This window comes from Macrobrachium nipponense, chromosome 10 (genome assembly GCF_015104395.2).
Source record: "Macrobrachium nipponense isolate FS-2020 chromosome 10, ASM1510439v2, whole genome shotgun sequence".
NCBI lineage: Eukaryota > Metazoa > Arthropoda > Malacostraca > Decapoda > Palaemonidae > Macrobrachium > Macrobrachium nipponense.
In genome coordinates this window covers 105,871,224-105,894,481 of record NC_087204.1, presented here as the reverse complement: position 1 = coordinate 105,894,481, position 23,258 = coordinate 105,871,224, and the positions used below count along the sequence as shown (strand labels likewise).

Here is a 23,258-nt window from a genome sequence, read left to right as displayed (position 1 = left end):
CTCCTTGACAAGATCAAACAGACATATTATTGTGGATTTACTTTTCCATTTTTTTTATTAACTCATGTGATTATGAGATTTCTTTGGATTATTATTATTATTATTATTATTATTATTATTATTATTATTATTATTATTATACCTCTTGTTGTAAATCGCCATCACAGCATTTTCAAATACTTTAGAACTTTTTCACTGAATAACCTCATAGTTCCCAGTGCTTGGCCTCTGGCTTAAATTCTATATTCTATTCTGTTCTAAAATATTTTAAAATGCTGTGATGGGGATTTACACCAAGAAGTATAATAATAAGAATAATAAAAATAATAGTAATATAAATTACGATCAGATAATCGAAGAAAAATGGCAGAAACACCCTGGACGCGTCAAACTTTGCAAAACCTGGTCTCCACCACCAGCAGGGGAGACATGTAATGGAACCGCAGTGGGTTGAGAGAAAGAGAGAGAGAGAGAGAGAGAGAGAGAGAGAGAGAGAGAGAGAGGCGATTTGAAAAAAAGGGTGTCTATCCGTTAACCGGGAAGTGAATGAACGACGCATAAAAAGAAAGAAGGGGGAGGAAGGCAATAGAGATGGGCGATAGATAGGATGGGCAAGTGACTGGGGGGGATAAATCGGCAACGAAATGGGCTGGAAACGACAATGAAATAAAGGCAGGAGGTAGAAGGAGACAAGGACAAAAGGCGGGAGAGGGGACACCTTCTAAATATATACTCTTACGTCTCTGTGGAGGGTATTGTCATTTCAGAATGTAATGTAATATCTCGTCTGAGGTGTCTGAAGTTTTCCTGATAAAGGAATAAATGTTTCCATTAGGCATTAATTAAGGTTCCTTTGCAGTGTCCCTTCCTTAAGCGCTTTCATTCCTTGTACTCTACTTCCATTTATATTTGACCTGCCACCTCGGTGGCCGCGAGTTCGATTCTCGGGCATTCCATTAATGGGTCAGAGATATTGTGTAATTATGGTGAGAGAAGTTCACTCTCGACGTGGTTCGGAAGTCACGCAAAGCCGTTGGTCCCGTTGATGAATAACCATACTGGTTCCATGTGACGTCAAAACGCCATACAAACAAATATATCCTTTCTTCCATCATGCTATCCACTTATACTCGGTTTTTTTCCATCTGTCCAGCCGCCTGTGGTGTTTGTGTATGGTAACACTGCGTCCGGGGCTTTAGATAGTCACATTCAGCTTACATTCAACAATAATAACAATATCCTATTTCGAATATTAACGGTGTAATTCGCATACAGTAAATTAGTAAAACGCTTTTCAGTTGCAAATGCACACCCAAATATCCTTTTATTTACCTAAAATTTACACATAGCGTAACTATTTAAAGCCCGGGAAGCAGTGTTACCATGTGAAAACACCACAGGCGGATGGACAGATGAAAAAAAACAGAGTATAGTCTTCACAATTATTTCATAGTGCAACTGAGAAGTTTTCTTTCTATTGCGGCTTTCGAACTTTTTTATTGTCAATTTCCCTTTTCAGGTTTGGATTTGACCTTATTGGATCCAGCGCTTGGCCTTCGGCCTAAATTCTACATTTCTTTCTTTCTTTCCGTCTTTCTTTCCAGAAAACGAATTTTATTTACTCTAGTAAATGGGATCTTATTCTCATTAAAATTCTGTCTGGAAATGAGAGCCCCCCCTTTTTTTCGTGAGGGGGAGGATATACCACAAGTGTCAAAGTCTGGAAATGAGGACCCCCCCTCTCTTTGTGGGGGAGGGGGGAGAAAATATACCAAAAGTGTCAAAGCGAATGAAACATTTCACAAACCCAAAGCTTTTTGGAGGAGAGCGAAAAGCGGCTGGGCCAAGGAACACCTGGATAGATGGACTCTGCTGGTTAGCCAGAAGCAAGAGGTCCACATCAGGTGTCTTAACCCTTTTAGGTAAAATGTATACCCGCGCTGGTGGCTCAAGGCCGCCCTGAACTGAAACCATCCACCCAGTCTCATTTTGGATGAAGGAGGCTTCAGATCACTAACGATAAATGGTTGCACACACACACACACACACACAGACCTACTTACCGGACGACCACTCCATTCCATCTCGATGATCGATTTATTCCTTCAAGTCATCTGGCGTTACGAAGACTAAGGTCTTCGGCGCCCCTATTCCATCAGGTTCAATCGGCGCTTGCGATAAGCAGCCCTTAATTAGTTCGGGCGTCCTCCATTAGACGACGGGAAATATTAAAAAAGATTGGGGATGTCTCTCAGCGGAACCAGGAAGAAAGTGGAACAGGATAAAGCAGAACAGGTAAAAGAGAGTCACGAGGAATTAAGAAAAGTAAATGAGGTAGGAGAAGATTTTAAGGAGAAGTGGAAGGGAAACGATAGAAAACAAGAAAGGCGTAAGGGGGAAAGTATAATGAAACGATAATGAATTGAATTAGGAGGCAAGAGAGATGAGAGAGAGAGAGAGAGAGAGAGAGAGAGAGACCCTCCTCTGCGGCAATGGCTCCGGACACAAGCCATTAGACATAGGAAATGGACCAATAAGCAAGTCAGGCTATTCACCAAAATGGAAGCCGAGGCGTTTCTCCCCCGACTTCGATTCGACGCCCAATTGGGTTTTAAGAACCAATTACACACTACAAGGAAGACTGTTTTCATTCCTCCAGATGGGATTTTATTTTCTTTTTTTTCTCTTTCTCTCTTTCTTTCTTTTTGCTGACGCGGTGTTACCTCAGATTTCGAGTAGCCCTCGATACTGTGGGGGTTGGGGAGGGGTGGGGTGTCGGGGGAAGGGGTGGTTTTTAATTTGTGTGTTGGCGTCCTTCTCCTGATGAGAAGTTTTGGGTTATAATATATATATATATATATATATATATATATATATATACTTTTTATACATGTATATATAGGCTATATGTTACATTATATATATCCATCATATATATCAATATATATATATATATATATATATATATATATATATAAATTTTTATTCATGCATATATAGGCTATATGTTACATTATATATATACATACATAATATAAATATTATATATATATATATATATATATATATAATATATATAAAGTAAGAAATTGTTCAAGATACTCGAATGAGAACTTATATATTTTATAAAAAGTAACTTACCAAGTAATCACTTAGCTAACGGTTATGATCGCACGGCATCCTAAATGAAAGAAAATTCGCTAATTATAAGTACTTGGTAAGTGTTTTATAATACTTAATTATTGTAAAAATATCACTTCTCATTTCCCCCCAAAACAATTTCCACAAATCATTATCTGGAGCGAGACCAATAGCAGCAACAGCAGCAGCGCAAGAAATAGCGGCAGCAGATATTGAGGAGAAGAAGAAAAGACCCTTTTATTTTCCAAAATGGTTTTCATCAAGTGTCTTTATCTCGAAAACGAAGGAGGAAAGACGGAAGAAGAGAATTGCCCGGGGGAAGAATCTTTCTTTCGGAATGTTTCTTTTTTTCGTCCCCTATCGCGCATTCAAAAGCAGTTAAGAGACACAATCGGCGATATATATCCATCATCGTAACTTTGGCCATTTAAAGTCCAACTTGAGTCGCCCCACGAATGTTTGGGCGAATACGTGAATGCATTTTGGTGGGTGGGGTGGGGGCGGGGGGTTGGGAGGTGGGGGGTCTTCGAACGACATCTCAGTTTGGGGTTTCTATCTCGGGTGAGATTTTGAGATTCTGTCTCGGGTTATTTTGTCTTTAGAAATTGAAACTCATGATTACGACTTAACTTTGATTAAAAAGATTAGTTTCAGTGTTTTTTTTATTCGCATTTTCTTGTTGTGAGATGCTGTTTTGAAGTAAGAGTTGTTTGTTGAGGATATTTTCGTTATTGGCGAATATTTTCCGTTACTGGCGAATATTTTTATTTACGAATATTTTCGTTATTGACGCCGGCGTCATTCTGTCGCGGTGCCCGTGATGACAATGATGATCATAATGATTTTGAGGGTCATGTTAACCCACTGCAATAACTGCATACTTTTCTGCGCCGCTTTTGCTTTTGACAGCATTCATATCAATCGAAGTATTGGGCGGATCCGAATCTCTTGGAGCAAGGTGAAATAAAACTCATATTTTTTTTGTATTTATTATTAATTATTATTTTTTTTTTTATTTTTTTTTTACGTACGGTGACAAGGAGCACCACACGCTCTTCATATATATATATATATATATATATATATATATATATATATATCTATATCTATATATATCTATATAGATAATATATATAGATTATAGATATTCATATATATAATATATATATATATATATATATATATATATATATATATTTATATATTTAAATATTATATAGTGACATGGGACCACGTCACTTTATAGCATATGATCTGATTCATTTCAACGTTTTGATTCCGTCATTAAAGTTCCTTCGCGTCGGCAGTTGAGAAGTTCTGCCTCGGAAATAACGGAAGTTATTCAATTTCGTGATCCCAAGGAGACTACAAATAAGAATAAAAGGGAATGAAAATGACACGAAGAATGCTGACGCCTAGGTTTCGTTTCTACGGGCTATGAGCACGGCGCCTTTAGTTGGGATAGTAGTAGCCTCACTTCATCTCAAGGGCATTAGAACCCGTTATGCTGCCCCGGGGGAGTTCTGAAAGTTTTATAATAACGGAAAAAAAAAACATAAAATGAACTGCGTAATGAGGGAGCGGAAAAGAATAACAGTCACGGAGGTTTGTGGGACGAGAGACAAGAGACGTAGCCTGAATTCGAGATTCTTTTGACATAATTAAATCTTATTTAAGTTTTTCTTTGTACGGCAGTTGCCCAAGTTTCAGTTGACATCGTCTAGCAAGGGATACCCTTCAGAAAAATACTGTTATTGCGCACTAAAGGGTGCTCTGGATGCTGCTGACGCCAAGATCAAGACAGGATTTTCCAGAGATGGCAAAACAAAAGTTCTGAGGTAGTTGGCTTCAAGACCCCGATGTCTGCATGAATCAGGCCCGAGTTTCAGTGACAGCATATAATATGAAAGCGCTTATCTCTGCATGAACAAGGCCCAGGTTTCTAAGACAGCATTTGGCAGTGCAGCACTGAGCTTTGCATGAATTTAGGTTTAGATTTCTAAGACAACATTTAGCATGAAGGCCCAAATCCATGCGTAGACAAGGTCCAGATATCTAAGACCTCAGTTGGCAGTAAGGCCCTGATCTTTGAATGAACTAGGCATTATTTCTAAGAATCATTTGGCATTAATGCCCTGATCTCTTCTTGAAGAAGCCCAGGTTCCTAAGACAATATTTGACATTAAGGCCCTGATCTCTGCATGAACAAGCCCGGGTGTCAAAGACAGCATTGGACAGTAAGGCCCTGATCTGCATGAACCAGCCCGGGTGTCAAAGACAGCATTGGACAATAAGGCCCTGATCTTTGCATGAACAAGCCCGGGCGTCAAAGACAGCATTGGACAGTAAGCCCCTGATTTTTACATGAACAATCCCAGATTTCTAAGGCAATATTTGACATTAAGGCCCTAATCACTGCATGAACAAAAACCATGGTTTTCTGAGCCATTATTTCGAATTACGAACCTGATCTCTGCATGAACCTGGCCAGGTTTCTAAGATATAATAACGCGAAGTAGACTTTGGGCAATGATGTTAAGAGCGTTTAGTGCTAGAGAAGTTACCAAACAATGTAAAATAACAATTATCTTCAAGTACAGTGTTGCTGTTGTACAGTGAACAGCAAGGTGCAAACACGTCATGTCTCGTACGGAACTTAGATGGGGAACTTGGAACTTAGCAAGATATTAGATCGCTTAAATCTTAAACCTACTTTACCTCGCTTCATCGGAGCTGCATCGTCTTCGCCCTGCACTGTCTTATTGGAAAGACAGGTTGACAGATACAGCGACCCAGAACAATGCTCTTTCCTCTTAATACCCAAGTCGCTAAGCTTATGAGTAAGCGATGTTGAGAGAGAGAGAGAGAGAGAGAGAGAGAGAGAGAGAGAGAGAGAGAGAGAGAGAGAGAATATAATATGGAAAAAGAAAGTTGGATTATAGAGCACGTGTGCACTATGCCCAAAAGAGAGAGAGAGAGAGAGAGAGAGAGAGATTGGATGCTCATTGGTAATGGCAGCAGACGCCAGTCATCGACATGAATAATAATTGCTTTACCAACCGGACATGAGACAATGGCAATGATACGACGCCTTCAAATCTTTGACAGCAATTTGTATTATTGACATCAGTCGCCGCGTTTTCTGCGAGATCCCAGTCGATCTGCAATTTTACATTTTTGGGAACATATATATATATATATATATATATATATATATATATATATATATATATATATATATATATATATATATATACATGTATATATATACATGTATATATACATGTATATATATATGTGTGTATATATATATATATATATATATATTATATATATACATGTATATATATATATATATATATATATATATATAGCTTGGAAGCTTGTTCTGAATAATAATAATAATAATAATAATAATAATAATAATAATAATAATAATAATAATAATAAAAGCGTAACCCTTATAATAGTAATAATAGTAATTATGATAATTAATAAAAATTAAAGCGTAACCCTCGTTTATTCCATCCGGGAACAAAGTTAGAGAGAGAGAGAGAGAGAGAGAGACATACGCATTTATTCCTTTGTACAAACAGAGGGAAGACACTTCTTTGTCTCTTGGCGGACGCCGTTCATCGAATGAATACGCGAACGATGGACGATTAATTAACACCCACGGCTTCAAGAGGATATATAGAGTTACCTACCTATCATACCTGGCTTCAGACGCAGCAGCGCCAGCACCAGCAGCAACAGCAGCCCACGTGAACGGGCCAGTGGATGCACAAATATTCGCCTGTGCCACGAAGCGCCGGCCCGAACAGAGAATTTGTTGTATTGGGATGGATGGATGGATGCGTCTGAATAACAAAAAGAAAGAAAAAATTGGTAGGAGAGAGAGAGAGAGAGAGAGAGAGAGAGAGAGATAGTCGTTACGGATCATCTAATGTTTAAAAAGATGTGGGTGTGGGTGAATAAATGAAAAAAGATTCGTGTAGAGAGAGAGAGAAAGAGAGTCTTTACGGACGTTCTATAAATGTTTTAAACAGATGGGGGTGGGAGTTAATAAAAAAAAAGTTTCGTGTAGAGAGAGAGAGAGAGAGAGAGAGAGAGAGAGAGAGAGAGAGAGACTCTTTACGGATCTTTTATAGATGTTTTAAATAGATGGGGATGGGAGTTAATACAAAAAGGTTCGTGTAGAGAGAGAGAGAGAGAGAGAGAGAGAGAGAGAGAGAGAGAGAGAGAGAGAGAGAGAGAGAAGGGGGTAGGGGGTCATTACGGATCTTCTGATTTTAAAAAGATGTGGGTGGGGTGAATAAAAAAAAAGTTCATAGAGAGCGAGAGTCTTTATGGATCTTCTAATGTAATAAAAAGATGGTGGTGGGGGGAATAAATACTCTCTCTCTCTCTCTCTCTCTCTCTCTCTCTCTCTCTCTCTCGTCTCTCTCTCTCTCTCTCTCTCTAGAATCTTTTTTTATTCACCCTACCAACATCTTTTTAAACATCCCCAGAAGATCCGTAAAGAAGACTATTTAGAAAAGGGGGGGGGGGGGGAGTTGTCTTTACGGATCTTGTGGGAATGCTTAGGAAGTGGGATGCGTATAACGAAGCTACAAGTCGAACTACAGAAGGTCAAAGACTCACGAATTTAAAACTTTCTACGTAAAACTGCCCGCATAAAACGGTCAACTTATATAAACCTGGCTACATAAAACTGTCCACATAAAACTCTCTACATAAAGCTGTTCACATAAAACTGTCTAGATAAACCTGGCTACATAAAGTTGTCTACGTAAAACTGCGTGAAACTGTAAACATAAACCTGGCTATATAAAACTGTCTAAGTAAAACTGCCTGCATAAAACTGTCTACATCAAGCTGTCTGCATAAAAACTGTCTAGATAAACCTGGCTGCATAAAACTGTCAACATATACCTAGCTACATCAAATTGTCTTCATAAACCTGGCTACATAAAACTGTCCACACAAAACTGTCTATATAAAAACTGTCGCCACCTTCTTGGAAGAGACCAATCACAACAAGAAGGACCCAAAGGTGTCTCAGGAACAAAATCAATGTTAAATAAAGGAAGAAGAAGAAGAAGAAGAAGAAAAAGGCGTCGGAGGACAGAAGAGAGAAAAGGTGGAGGGAGGTATTAAGCCTGAGGAAAGGAAGAAAAGGGGAGGAGGAGGAGGAGGTGGTGGTAACAGACGGAGAAGAGCACGAAGAAGAAATAATAATAAAGACGTCAAGGACGGAAGAAAAGGTGGAGGAAGGTATTGGGACTGAGGAAAGGAAGAAGGGAGGAGGAGGAGGAGGAGGAGGAGGAGGACGTGGACGTAGAGGTGAGAGAGAGAGAGAGAGAGAGAGAGAGAGAGAGAGAGAGAGGGAGGGGGTGTGGTCGTGTTGCGCGGGGCCTCGCGAGACTTTGTTTGGAAGCGAACGAAGGAACAGGGAGGAAGGCAGCAGCACACTAGCAGGCAGTGTGGGTCTCCACGAGTGTGTGGGAAGTGCCGGGCGCGTTCCTCTCCTCCCCGCCGTCGCCTCTCACGCGCTCCACGCCCGTCCTCATCTGACGACGATTAGCCGACGCGCCCGAATGAATCCCAGGCCATCCGCAGGGGATCATCCAGGCCTCTGGCGATTCCTAGATCATCACTAGTCAATCTACTGCAGTCTCGACGAGATGGAATGAAACACCTGGTTTTCCAGTGATCATTCCTCCCCAGACTTATTTTTTCCCCCTCCCTCCCTCCCTCGCTGCTGTTGTCGTTAGGACAAACGGGCGTGATTGCCCTCTTAACAACAGGCTTCTCGTGCGTGGTCTGGGGGCTGTCCGTCGACGAAAGCATGTGAAGAAATCCTCCGTGTGGCGTTTTTGATTTTGAAGAGTCTCGTCGCCGCATCGTCGTTGGAAATCTGATTTATCATTTATGCATCGCGCGTCGACGGGGATGGGTATTTAGAGGATCACGTTGATCCCCCTGGTATCGAAACGCACAGTCTGTCTGGCATCCCGTCGCCGGTGTTATAAAAGGCGATTTCACTGATGGAAATCTGTGCCTCGTCTGTTGAACTGAATCTCTTCCGTCTTCAAACCGGCAGTAGTCTCGGCAAGAACAAGAAGAAGAAGAAGAAGGTTAAGAGGGACTAAGATTGGGCAATAAAACGTCCAGCGAGTGAAAAGATTTCAAGAACGGCCAGGTTGTCGAGGATTACCGGGTATCGGGGATTACTGGCTCTTGAAGATTACTGGTTATCAAGGATTACAGGCTATCAAGGCTTACAGGCTATCAAAGGGTTACGGGCCATCAGCGCGGTGACAATCATGAGGCTACCAGGTAACCCTTAATGGTGACAATTTTGAAATCTGTCGGCCGGGAAGAGTTCGAATGAAGATGATTTATTTATTCAAGGGGCCAGAGGAACCGTAACCTCCTCCTCCTATTCCTCCTCCTCCCCTTCCTCTTCCTGCTGCCTTTTCATTTCATTCCTCCACCTCCGTTTTTTTTTTCTTCTTTCCCTGGAGCACTGTTATGTACAGAGTCTGGAACCCTGGAAAGAAAAAGGGTCCCTTCTTCTCCTCGTGTCGTGGCCTACAAAACAAACCTCAGCTCCCTCGCTGGTTAATTAGTCCGAATAGCCTGGCGACGAACTAGTAGTCTGTCCCTTGCTATCACAGATACCTGGGTTTTTAATCAGAGAAAACGTTTGGAAATGTGATGGCCTGCCCAACGTGACTCAAAAATTTTTTTATCGGGAAATTAACCAGAAACGCCTGCCATACCTCATTGACATCCATAGCTACCAGCCACCCGAACTCCGCCAAGAGTTTGGAAAGAACAGACGGTCGAAGTCAACAACAAAAGTTTTTGTTTTGTTTTGTGTGTGTGTGTGTTTGTGTGTATTCTCAACTTTGTCTATCGAACGAGGTCCCCCGCCCGCCAGTTTCTGTTTCGACATGAGCAGACCTAAAGGACCGACAGCGCGTCCTTTTAACAGGTGCAAGAGTGCCACCTTCCACGTGGACGGTGCAACATACACTATAGGTAAGTGTCACTGACACTTCGTTTTCCATCTCATGAATTTTTTCACGGTGTGAACCTCTTACTTATTCATAGCTGTGGTTTCCCCTCTCCGCTTCATGCCTCATTCCCCCCTCTCACATTTTAATATGTAAACAAAGACTCGAGACCCCATAATTAGTGTTGTGCGAACCTCACGGATTCGTAGTTTACCGAATTGATTCCCTGAAGGTTTTATGAGATATGCTCTCGGATATTTAGCAGAATGTTTTCAGCTGTCATTTCGAATGGTCCTTTGCCCTAAAAAAAATATTTATATTAGGGAGAAAAACACCGATATACTGATAAGGAACTGAAAACAGTTATTTATTCAGATAACATTTGCTTAGATTTTTTAATTTTCCTCTTATGACCAGTGGTAGGCGACAAATTATATAATTGCACAAAAGCATTGCAAAGCCATATTATTCCATGGTACTTTCATCTTTCTTTTATGAGAAAGCAACTCTCTCTCTCTCTCTCTCTCTTCGTCGAATCTCCCTTTAGCAGTAACTTGTTCTAAGAGTTCTCTAAGAACGAGTTGAGTGGTGACCTTGTGTCTTAGCCTGTTACAGATCCTGTTATTTGTAGGCATTAGGTCATACCAAGGCTCATACAGGATCCAGCTATGATGTTTTAAGGATTTTGATGATAAGTTCGTTCCGATATTTTATTGATTTTTAATTTCTCACTCTCTCTCTCTCTCTCTCTCTCTCTCTCTCTCTCTCTCTCTCTCTCTCTCTCTCTCTCTCTTTTGCCTCACGTTGTAATTCATACTTCAATAGATTCAGAATTTATACTGCAGTTTTCCAAAACTATTCCAAACACTTACGCCACAGTCTAGTGTCCTTACGTATGTTATTGGTAAAGTTTTCTGAAACTACTCACAGGCAATATCCAGCATCACTTGAAAACTAATATTCTCCTTCTCTCAAGAACTTGGAACAATGTTTCGATGTCTCTTTGGCTTCTGATAAGGTCTAGCGTCCTGTTAGCGGCGTTTCATGATGATTGTAGTTCCTTCTTTTGTTCGTGTTCTTTTTATAATTATTCTTTTAGTTCCCTCCTCTGTTAATTTTCTTCTTCCTATATATTCTTTCTGTTAGTCTTTTTTTCTATATATCTTTCGTAGATAACGCCTTCTCAACTACCTCCCATTTCGCCCTGAAACCTGCAGATGATTTTATTCTTCACAAATGATTTTCTTCTTCTTCCTCTTCGCAAGCTTAGTGTCAGTCTTGCTTAATCCCGCATGATGCAGTTCGCTCAGACATGGAAGGTATTTGTAAATGAGAGAGAGAGAGAGAGAGAGAGAGAGAGAGAGAGGCGAGAGAAAGAGAGGGGAGAGAGAGGAGAGGACGGAGATGAAGAGAGAGAGAGAGAGAGAGAGAGAGAGAGAATCGTGATTTGTTGTAATACTTTCAAGTGTAATTTCACGTTCGTCTCTGTGACATCTTCAGTCTGTTTTTTGGATATACCAGGGAACTTGGATAATGAACTGATTTGGTCTTAGATGTATACCTTGTGTGTAGATCATTTTCTGAATCTGGTTATTTCTTCTACTAAAATTCCCGCTGCTCTGTAGTATGTGCACACGCGCTTTTCTTCGAAGCAGCTCTAGACTCACTTATATATTCTTCTGCGTTGAATAATTTTTTAATAATAGAATTCAATCGAAGGCTTTCAGTCTTATGAATATCCGACATCGTACTTGCAACTCGCATACGTTAGATCAGAGTAATATATTCATGGGTTTTTAAAAATATTTCATAACACAATTCAGTCGACTGCCTTCAATCTTATGAATTCCCCACATCTTACTTTCAACTCTTATACATTTGACCAGAGTAATATATTCTTCGATTTTTTTAATATTTCATAGCAGAATTCAGTAGGAAGCCTTCAGTCCGGTGGAGATCCCACATCTTCCTTTCATCTCCTATACATTTGGATCAGAGTAATATATTCTTGGATTTTTTTTTTAACGTTTCATAAAATAATTTAATCGAACGCCTTCAATCCTATGCATATCCATCATCGTACTTTCAACTCACATAAGTTTGATGAGAGTAATATATTCTTCGATTTTTTGTTAATATTTCATAACAGAATTTAACCGAAAACCTTCAATCCTATGCATAACCCATCATCGTACTTTCAACTCGCCTACGTTTGACCAGAGTAATATATTCTTCGATTTTTTGTTAATATTTCATAACAGAATTGATCTGAGTAATATAATCTTCGATGTTTTTAATATTTCATAAAACAATTTAATCGAAAGCCTTTAATCCTATGAATATCCCATCAGCGTTCTCTCAACTCGCATACTTTTGATCAGAGTAACATGCTTTTTCCGATCTTCTGTTATTCTTCCCTACATATTTTCTATGTGACGGTCTCGAGATTTTTTGAAAACGTAACCAGACGGGGAGGACGTCTGTAAACATGGGTCCCTTTCCGTCACGCGGGTGTCGTTGTCGTCAGCGCAATTTCGGGTCCATTGGTGTGACTGAATTGTCTATTTACATGGAAATGGATGTCGGGTCTCTCTGTGCAGGCAGGAATTAAAACAACATTATTCTGGACTGTCAGACCCCTTTTACCCGCCCGTTTCTTTCTTTCTTTTTTTTTTTTTTTGTTCAGGATTCTAGTAAAGGAAAAGTTTGTTTAAATTGGCTTTTCGCCTTCTTTGTTTTCTTGGAATACATTCTGAAGAGGTGGATTTTTTTTTAATGTATTCAGAAATACATTTGCACCAACAGGCGTGCTCGCAAAAGACAGATTTTCATACACTACGTACTATGTATATCTGTCCGTTTATCTATGCATTCATACATACATACATACATACATACATACATACATACATACATACATACATACATACATACATACGTATGTATGGATACGTCCCAAGTATAAAAGACCTATGAAAACACTCTGGTTTAAAACTAAGGACTACATTTCGGTGGACTAACTTCCAGACTGATCAAACAGTGAATCCTTGACAGGGGTGGAAGTTAGTCCACCGAAATATAGTCCTTAGCTTTAAACCAAAGTGTTTTAATGGGCCTTCTATACTTATATATATATATATATATATGACTGGTAACAATGTTCTGTAACAACAGAATTCCATCTAATAAAAGGAGCCCATAAAAACACCAAAATATAGAGAAAAAAGTACTATATTTCAGAGACTGCTGTCTCCCTCTTCAGGTAGATGAATCATCTACCTGAAGAGGGCAGACAGCAGTCTCTGAAATATAGTACTTTTTTCTCTATATTTGGTGTATATGGGCTCCTTTTATTAGATTATATATATATATATATATATATATATACATATATATATATATATATTATATATATATATATATATATATATATATATACATCTTTAAATTTTCTATTACTCAAAGATACTCCTGATCACAGCTGAAAGTTTGCAGCCTGCCTCATTCCTGGGAGTGACCAGCAGTCAGTTTAATGACTGAATCTCTCCCCTCCCGCCATCGGAGTCTCCAAATCTCGTTTCTGTTTCCACAGATTCCCATCAGTTCCCTTTTAAGAGGCGGACTCGTCACTTTCGTCTTGATTAGATCCAATCTCCCACGGTCCCTTATTATTTCATCCTCAAATTTTTCTTTGGTTCCTCGGCTCTCTTTCTTATTCTTCTGGCCATTTTGTTTTTAGTTTGCCTGTTTATGGATTTGTGATTTCCCGTCATTGATTAAATGTATCTTGTCTTTCTTGAGTGATGATATTGTTTCCACATTCATACCCGTCTTCTATGATTTATCTCTTGATGTAACCATGACTGGATCTGAGGTATTGGAAAGAGGTCAAGTTTCGGGGGGTTAAGTCCATTGATTTTCGTAGGAGTCCCACAGCTGGTACGCAAATGAGCAGCATTCAAAGGCCTGCTGCTGTTTTAACCGTTAGTTATATTTCACCAAAATACTGAGATTTATTTGTTTATTTATTTATTTTTTTGTGGTACAGTATAAAAGTACAGGATGGCCTCATACCAAATGCATATATAAGGAGATGGATAATACTCACATTTTGCAATGAAGAAACAACGTGTTATTTAATCCATTCAGTTGTTAAACCTTTTTATATATATATAGATTAGACGATGAGTATATAATGCTACAGACGACGTAGAGGCCTCATGTTATTACAGAGTGTTCCAGGAAAAAACTGAAATAGATGAATAAAGGAGAGTAAGGTCCCAGGTTGGAAAGGGTTACTAATTATTCTTAAGCCGTTGCAGATTCGCCGTGAAGTATAAATTCATATGCAGGAAAATGATCCCCTTCCTCAGAGATTGTTGAGTTGAGGCTTTTCCAGGATTATCCTCGGAGAGATGAACTTTTCTTCTCAATCCTGGGTATTTTAACAAGAGGGGAGCTTTTCCACCGGACAGTTACTTGCATAACAAGAAAATAGCTTGAGATTACAACAAATGGTGGAATTGAATCGCAAGAGAGGAACTTGTATAACAAGGAAATAACTTGATATTATAACGAGAGACGAACTTGGTAAGACAAGAGAGGAACTTGTATAACAAGGAAATAACTTGATATTATAACGAGAGACGAACTTGGTAAGACAAGAGAGGAACTTGTATAACAAGGAAATAACTTAATATTATAACGAGAGAGGAACTTAATAAGAGAAGAGAGGAACTTGTATAACAAGGAAATAACTTAATATTATAACAAGAGACGAACTTGGTAAGACAAGAGAGTTACTTGTTTAACAAGAAAAGAACTTCATGTTATAACAAGAGATGAACTTGAATAACAAGAGAGAAACCTGTATGACAAGAGAGTTGCAACTATAACATGAAAAAAGCTTAATATTATAACAAGAGAAGAACTTGATTCACAAGAGAGGAACTTGTATAACGAAAAAAAATAATTTGTGGACAGAAAATGTCTGTTATAATGATTACGGGGAAGACCTAATCATGACTCCATTCTGAGCTATAAACTGTTTGGGTCGAGGATTGTCCTCCGAGAGAGCTCGTCTCTGTCTGTCCGTCTATCTGTCTCTGATTTTGACAGGGCGCGAGTGATCACTAGATAATTCTGTGTGTGTGTGTGTGTGTGTGTGTGTGTGTGTGTGTGTGTGTGTGTGGAGAGGGGCTCATTAAGGTAATCCCCAGCGCAGGGTGAATGGAACTGATCATCAAGTAAATCACGGGGTAAAACCTCTCTCTCTCTCTCTCTCTTTCTTTCTGTATGGGGTGGGGATTGTTAAGATAATCCTCGATTCTGCTGCCGTGATGGAACTGATCAAGTAAAACTCTCTCTCTCTCTCTCTCTCTCTCTCTCTCTCTCTCTCTGTAACCTAAGAATGCCTTTCACGGTGCTCTGTCTGCTAGCGGGAATCACCCTGTATTAAATTGACATTTCTAACATTATTTTTCTCGGCAAACCTGTTCACAAACACACACACGCACACACATGCACATACGTGAGCTAGAATGCTGGAGAACCACCGTCCAATACCACAGGAATGTATTCTGTAACAGGGCAATTTGAAAGCCTTCCTGAAATGACACTACTGCTGTCATTTTCATCATCCTGCTGCTGTGCTGTTACACGCACGTCAAGTCGTAATTTTCTGGAAAGACTCCTTTTATTTTTCTGATTTACGGAGAGCAATTTCAAGATCTCATAAAGGGTGGGAGGCGAAAGGAATATTTACGGTATGCGCCGAAAGTGATTTTCAGTGGTGAGCATAATTGGCTATAGATTTTCATTCGCTACTTGGTTTTTGTTTTTTATGGGTTGATAAACAGTGACTGTCATGAATAGCATGTATATGTGTATATATATATATATATATATATATATATATATATATATATATATATATATATATATATATATATATATGGTATTGCTATCGAAGTCAGTGTCATTATTTGCAGAATAGCGTAGACTGCTGATTCAGACTCTAAGTAGAAGGACAGTCTCTGCAAAAATTGAAACTGACTTCAATAGAAATTGCATGCGTGTGTGTGTCTGTGCGTGTATATATATATATATATATATATATATATATATATATTTATATATATATATATATATATTTATATATATATATAACAATCGAAAAGGCAGCACTTTAGGGTCTTTCGCCAAAGCGAATTTTTCACAGAAACTTCAAACAACCTGGAGGGAAAGTCGAGAATACGAGAATACTTTTTCTGTGTCGTGTACCTCGATTCGGTACACACACACACACACACACACACACACACACACACACACACACACACACACACACACACAGTTATTCACTCACACATGGATATATAGTCCTTTGAGAAAAACATGGACTTTCAAAGTTTGTTATTTTGCGGAATTGTTGGGCGGTTTTTAGAAATTTTTACGAGGTCGATTTTTATTTATTTATTTTCTAATCATGAAGAAAAACGTCATTAGTATTTATTAAAAGATGTTATTGTAGTTGACGTATAGATATATTAATCAAACCAATAAGGAACTAAAAGGGAAAAAATGTAGCTTTTAAAAACGGAGTTATTTTAGCTGATGCATAGATATTGGTATATTTACCAAACCAGTACGGAACTAAATGAAAAAAAAATGTAGCTTTTTAAACGTAATTATTTTAGCTGATGCCAAAATATAGTTATATGGAGAAAGTGTAGCTTCCAAAAGACCCTCTTTTAAATAGGTTTTCTTGAATGTTATTGCTACTTCAGCGGCATTAATCTTGTAGAGTTTCAAAAGTATACTTATTTTAGCTGATGCATACATATAGGTATATGGAAAAAATGTAGCATCTAAAAGTACACTTATTTTAGCTAGTGCATACATATAGGTATATATACCGAACAAATAATGACATAAATAAAGAAAAAAAACTTTCATTACAGGTCTTAGACATAATAGAATGAAATATTGAATTGTCAACATTTCTATATTCCAAAATATGACCATGTTTTAGAATCTAGATGAAATAAAAATAAGAAATAAATAAATAAATTCAAAAGTATAATGTTTAAAATAGAAACACAATGGAAAGAGCCAGATTATATCTTTCTCATTATTATTGTTTACCTTTCCGTCCGTTATAATACTCCAATTATCTTTGTTTTTCAGTTTCTAGATCTTATAAGCGCAGTTATCTTTGTTCTTTATTTGCTGGATCGTTTAGATGTAATTTGGAGAAGACAATGGGAGAAGCAGAAGATAAAAGAGAGAGAGAGAGAGAAGAGAGAGAGAGAGAGAGAGAGAGAGAGAGAGAGAGAGAGAGAGATAAAACGTAAAGAGGGAAACAAGGAAGGAGATAAGTATGAAATTAAAAACACGGTGAACGAGAATGAGGAGGAAAACACGAAGAATAAGGAAGGAAAAGGCAGAGGTGACAAGAGAGTGAAATGGAGGAACTGATTTGCTGATCGGTTGCTGAGTTGACTGAGGACGTGACTGATTGATTGATTGATATCTATTGATTTCACACGAAAAACGAAGCAGATTACAGTACAGTACAGCACATCGCATCACAGTTATGAATAGCACAGCACAGCAGAGAACAGAACAGCAGAGCACAACACATCACAGTTAAGAATAGCACAACACAGCAGATCACAGTACAGCAGAGCACAGCACAACCGAGCACAGCAGTGCAGATCACAGCACAGCACAGTACAACACAGCACAGCCTAGCACAGCACAGCACAGCACAGCACAGCAGAGCCCTGCCGGTGGCAGAAAGAAGAGAGACCAGTCATCCATAGATGGACCTCTGTATTTGTTTTCCAAATAAAACGTCTCTCGGCCTCTGTGTCCTTCAGGACCCTTTGAGACGGCGACCTTCTGCTCTGCTCCACTTCTTTTGTTTCTTGTTTTGTTTTTTGTTTTTTGTTTGCCTTCCTGAAAACGGTTTCCTTCTCTTTAATTAATTAACTAATTGATTAATTCCGTAAGGTCGTGTTTTCTGTCCTGAAGTTTGTTTTTCATATGTTTGCCTGTCGGATATATTTATCTTTAATTAAATTGATTAAAACCATATTCTTTATACTACTGGAGTTTGTTTTTCATTTTTTTAGCATTCCTAAAGTGTTTTATTTTTATTTTCTGCCATCAGTTAAATTCATTCAGTCATTACAACTTTTTCTCAATGCTGGGGTTTTGTGATTTTTTAAAATTATTTTTACTTTAATCAAACTCAATCAGTAAATCATATTTCCTCAAAGCATAAATATTCTTTTTTATTTAAGGTTTGCAAGCCAGTTATTGCTACTATTATTGATAATTATTTTTTAGTCAGTTTTTATCTGCCAGTTATATTTGTCGTTTTACATATTTACCAGTAAAGACTTATATTCGGTTAAGTTCCTTCCTTCTTCTCTTATTATTCCTCTCTCTTCTTAAACCGCCCTTTTCTCATATTTTTATTCACCACTTTCTTATATCCTTTCTTTCACTCTTCGGACTCCCCCACCTCTGGCAGTTCCCACTGAAATCAGTATATCAACCAATCAGTCAACTCCTCAGTCAGTTAACCAATCAGACAGTTAATCGGTTGTTGCATTTCACCCGTTATTCACCTCTGCCTCTTCCCTATTCTCCGTCATGTTTTCCTTGTTCCTATCATCGTATCATCTTGCTCATAATCCTCTACTTTTCGTTTCCTTTGTACCCGCTTTACGTATGATCTCTCTCTCTCTCTCTCTCTCTCTCTCTTTACTTTTCCAATCATCCTCTCTTTCTTATGTTTCTGTCTCTTTCCCTAGTATATCTTCTGCTTTTTCCAACGTTCTCTCCATAATTTTAGTTTGTCACCTTCATATTCCCTTACATGGTCTCTCTCTCTCTCTCTCTCTCGTCTCTCTCTTCTCCTCTCGTCTCTCGTCTCTCTCTCTCTCTCTCTCTCTCTGTTTATTCCAGCTTCTCTCCATACTGACCCTACATCAGTTCCTCCTTTAATTATTCATTATCGTCTCTCCTTTACTCGTTCATGCTTCATCTCCTGCTCCTCTATCATCCTAATATTATTTCGCTTCCCTCTGATCTTCTTTTCTCCTCCTCCTCCCTCCCCTTTATTCCATACTCCCGTTTCCATCCCTACTTCCTTCAATCCGTCCTTTTATCTCCCACTCTCTTCCTCCTTTCTCAGTCTTTGATATATATATATATATATATAATATATATATATATATATATATATATATTATATATATATATATATATATATATATATATATATGTATATAGAAAAAATGTTTCTTGTCCTTAAAAAAAAAAGTATTTTTTTAAAAAACGTCTATTTAAAAACATCGCCCCTACAAAGAAATGTCTCGCCCTGGAAAAAAGTCTCTTACTTAAAAGTAGTCTGGTCCTTGAAAAAAAAAAGTCTCGACCTTAACATATATCTCGTCCGCAAAAAATGTTTCCTCCTTTTAAAAAAATCTCTTAAAGTTTTGTTAACAAAAATCTCGTCCTAAAAGTCTCCTTTAAAAGAAAATTCTCTTAGCAAAAGTCTCGGCCTTTAAAAAGTTGCGTCCTAAATTAGATAAAAAGATCTCGCCCATAAAAAATCTCATAAAAATAAAAACTATCGTCCTAAAAAAAATTCTCGTCTTAAAAGAATTCTCGTCCTAAAAAAAAAGAATATAAAAATATAAAATCTCGTCCTAAAAAAAATTCCTGTCCTAGAAAAATATATATATATTATATATACTAAATATATTAAAAAATGGTCTATAATTCTGGTCTAAAAAAAAATTGGTCTAAAAAAATTCTGGTCTTAAAAAAATTCTGGTCCTAAAAAAAATTCTGGTCTTAAAAAAATTCTGGTCCTAAAAAAAATTCTGGTCTCAAAAAAATTCTGGTCCTATAAAAAGAAATTTTATCCTTAAAACAAGAAGTCTCGTTCTTTAAAAGAAAGTCTGTCCTGGGACGAAGGAAACGTAGATAAGTGAACGAAAATCCTCTCGGTAGAAGAAGGATGAACGCGCCATTATGTCTCACCTTTAAGTTAACGGCGTGAAGTAGGGAGCTACTTATTCAACAGCAGCCGATGCTCCGGGCGTTACTGTTCCTTCACATTAAAGGAAAAGAAACTATTTATTTGCTGTGAGAGCGGATGGTCGGAGTTAGATTGAGTGATTGGGTGGTTTCGTACGTAAATCTGGCGTTGCAGTTGGCAGTGTCGTCGATGCTGATACCGTTTGATTTATTAGTATGTATCTTCAATGTTAATGATGATGTTTTGGTTATTGTTATATTTTAAAAATAATTATGATGAAATTGTCTCTCCCAGCAACGTATACACTACCCATTCATGCATACAGATACATACAGATCTCACAACCAGCCATTTATACATGTATTCAACGAAATACTGCGCTAAAGACACGAGTCATTAACAACTTAGTTTCATGGACATAAATTCTCCAACAAATCTAAATTCACCACTTGATTTGTAAACGCATTGTCTTTGAGAACTATCGAGAGGAGATAAATTACCATACTCATCTCGGCACTCTGAAAGAAAGCTGCTTTCAAAGTAAAGGGAAAAAATTCTGTATCTGTGATCTATTATTCCTGTTAAAATGACTTTTTAAACGAATTCACAGTTTCATAGGGTTTTTATTGATGGCGAGAAAATCGTATATTTTATAAAAGACTCAGAAACCCCATCTGAAAGCTGTCTCGCAATTCGCCCTCACTCAAGACTCTTACTCAAGGTAGGCCTAAGGCCAAGTGGAGCCAAACTTGTGTCCAAAGCGTTAAAACATATAACCCCTAAGTCGGGAAAGTGGGAGGAAAGTAGGCCTATCTCACAACGGCCTGACACTTCTTTGAGAGACGCGCTGTGTAGTACTCTACGACCGTTGGGCGAACTGCTTCTTGTATAGGTTGTTATTCTTGCTGTGGTGCGTGTGTTTCCGTTTACACACATACTATTCCCCATTTGTAGAACTCTGTCAGTTATGCCTTCGTGTTCCTCGTTGGATATCGGAGATTTTCCACGGATTTTTCTGCCAATACGCCCCCCACTAAAGCTCTCTCTCTCTCTCTCTCTCTCTCTCTCTCTCTCTCGTATGCTGCGTCAATGTAATTTTAATTTCCTCCGCCGCCTCGCTTGCGCAGTTGATATTTATTCTAATCCCTCCGCGTGTCGCAATCTTTGATGGCGGTCGGCAGGCGTTTGCGCTCCGGACTCACGCGTGACAGTTACGTGACGTTTCGTACGCGTCATTGGATAAGAAACCTTACGTCCCCACCCCTCCCCCCCCCTCCCCCAACACGTCTTTTATACTCGTCTTCGTGATTGTCGTATATATGCCCCCCCCTTCGTCGCAATCTTGGGCCTCTGCTATAGTGTGATGGTCAGTCGCCGTGTGACAGGCTTCTTTTGGAAGGGCTGGGGGGGGGGGGGGGGGCGTTCGTCCTTGACTCCAAATTAGAAATGCCTGGTTGTTTGTGGAGTACCTTATGGAAAGCACGTTTTACCTCGTCTGGCTAATGGCTTCAGATTATTCTCGTATTTTTACCCTAGAAAAGGTAATATTATTATTGTTTTCCGCGTAATTATTATAATTACTATTTTTGTCTATCACAGTCATCCTATTCAATATTATTATTATTATTATTATTATTATTATTATTATTATTATTTTATTATTATTTTCTTCGTAATTATTATTATTGTTACTATTATTATTATTAATATTATTATTATTCAGAAGACGAACACTCTTCATATAGAACAAGCCCACCACAGGGGCCACTGACATGAAATTCAAACTTCCAAACAATATTATGGTGTTCATTAGAAAGAAGTAACAGATTGTAATGGGAAATACAGAAAGAAAACATCAATCATAAAAAAAATAAATGAACAAATAAGTAAATAAATCGATAGAGATGTGAGTAAATCGTTAAAATGCTAGGAGAACAGTAATGTCTCCCAACTTGGCTCGTACATTTGAAGTTCCAACATCCTTAGTAAGGAGACCGTTCCATATTCTTCCCTTTTCGAGTTAACAGGAAACAACCTCCATTGTATCGCAAATAAGCAACTGAGTCCTGTGAACGGCGTACAGAATAATTGGTTTGTATTGTCAAGTTTTTTTTTTTTTTTTTTTTTTTTATCTGACGGTAAATATCCTCAGGCGATACCACTGAAGCTGATCGTGATTGGCAGATGCTCGTGCTCAGTCTCTCACAAACACACATACACACACACACACACACACACACATTTGGTTTGCTGCATCGGTGAGTTCGTTCTGTGGAAATTTTTGAATAGGTAATATCTAATAATATTAACTTTCAGGTCAGGTGTAAGGTTTTTTTATGAAAGATAATTTACTTTCTATATATATGTATATTTATTTACTTATTATTATATATATATCTAATATTCTATAGATAATATATATAATATCATATGATATATAAATATAATTATATGTATCTAAAATATAGAAATAGATATATAGAGAGATATATAAGAGATATAGTAATAGATATAATATGGTATCATGAGTATATATACATTATAATATAGAATATATGAGAATATATATATATATATTACTATATTATATATATATATATATATATATATATATATATATATATCATATATATATATCATTCGAGCTACAAATGTCCTTTAATATCTAAATTCGCTCTACCTCGGAATTGATTATATTTTCATGTATGTACCGAAGGAGAATTTTTTAGTTGATAATAATTTCGTCCCCCCATGGATCGAACCACCGTCCAACTGGACGGGAACGAAATCAGGACAGACAGTGACGCTATCCAATCAGCCAACAGAGATAGCGTCACTGTCTGTCCTGATTTCGTTCCCGTCCACTTGGACGGTGGTTCGATCCCATGGGGGGACGAAATTATTATCAACTAAAAAATTCCCCTTCGGTACATATATGAAAAATATGTCAATTCCGAGGTAGAGCGAATTTAGATATTGGAAAGGACATTTGTAGCTCGAATGATATATGAATCACGGTTCGATGTGATAAT

The 23,258-nt window shown here is 38.0% G+C and overlaps 1 protein-coding gene across 1 annotated transcript in view; it reads left to right on the top strand.

Moving 5' to 3' along the window:
* The first annotated feature begins 8,591 nt into the window (after positions 1 to 8,591).
* The window catches only part of LOC135223872 (dual specificity calcium/calmodulin-dependent 3',5'-cyclic nucleotide phosphodiesterase 1-like), a 580,011-nt gene continuing 565,344 nt past the window's right edge, over positions 8,592 to 23,258 (top strand). The window contains exon 1 of the mRNA XM_064262777.1: positions 8,592 to 10,191. Coding sequence (XP_064118847.1) covers positions 10,104 to 10,191 — 88 coding nt within the window. The 5' untranslated portion in view covers positions 8,592 to 10,103. The remainder of the gene's footprint in view (positions 10,192 to 23,258) is intronic.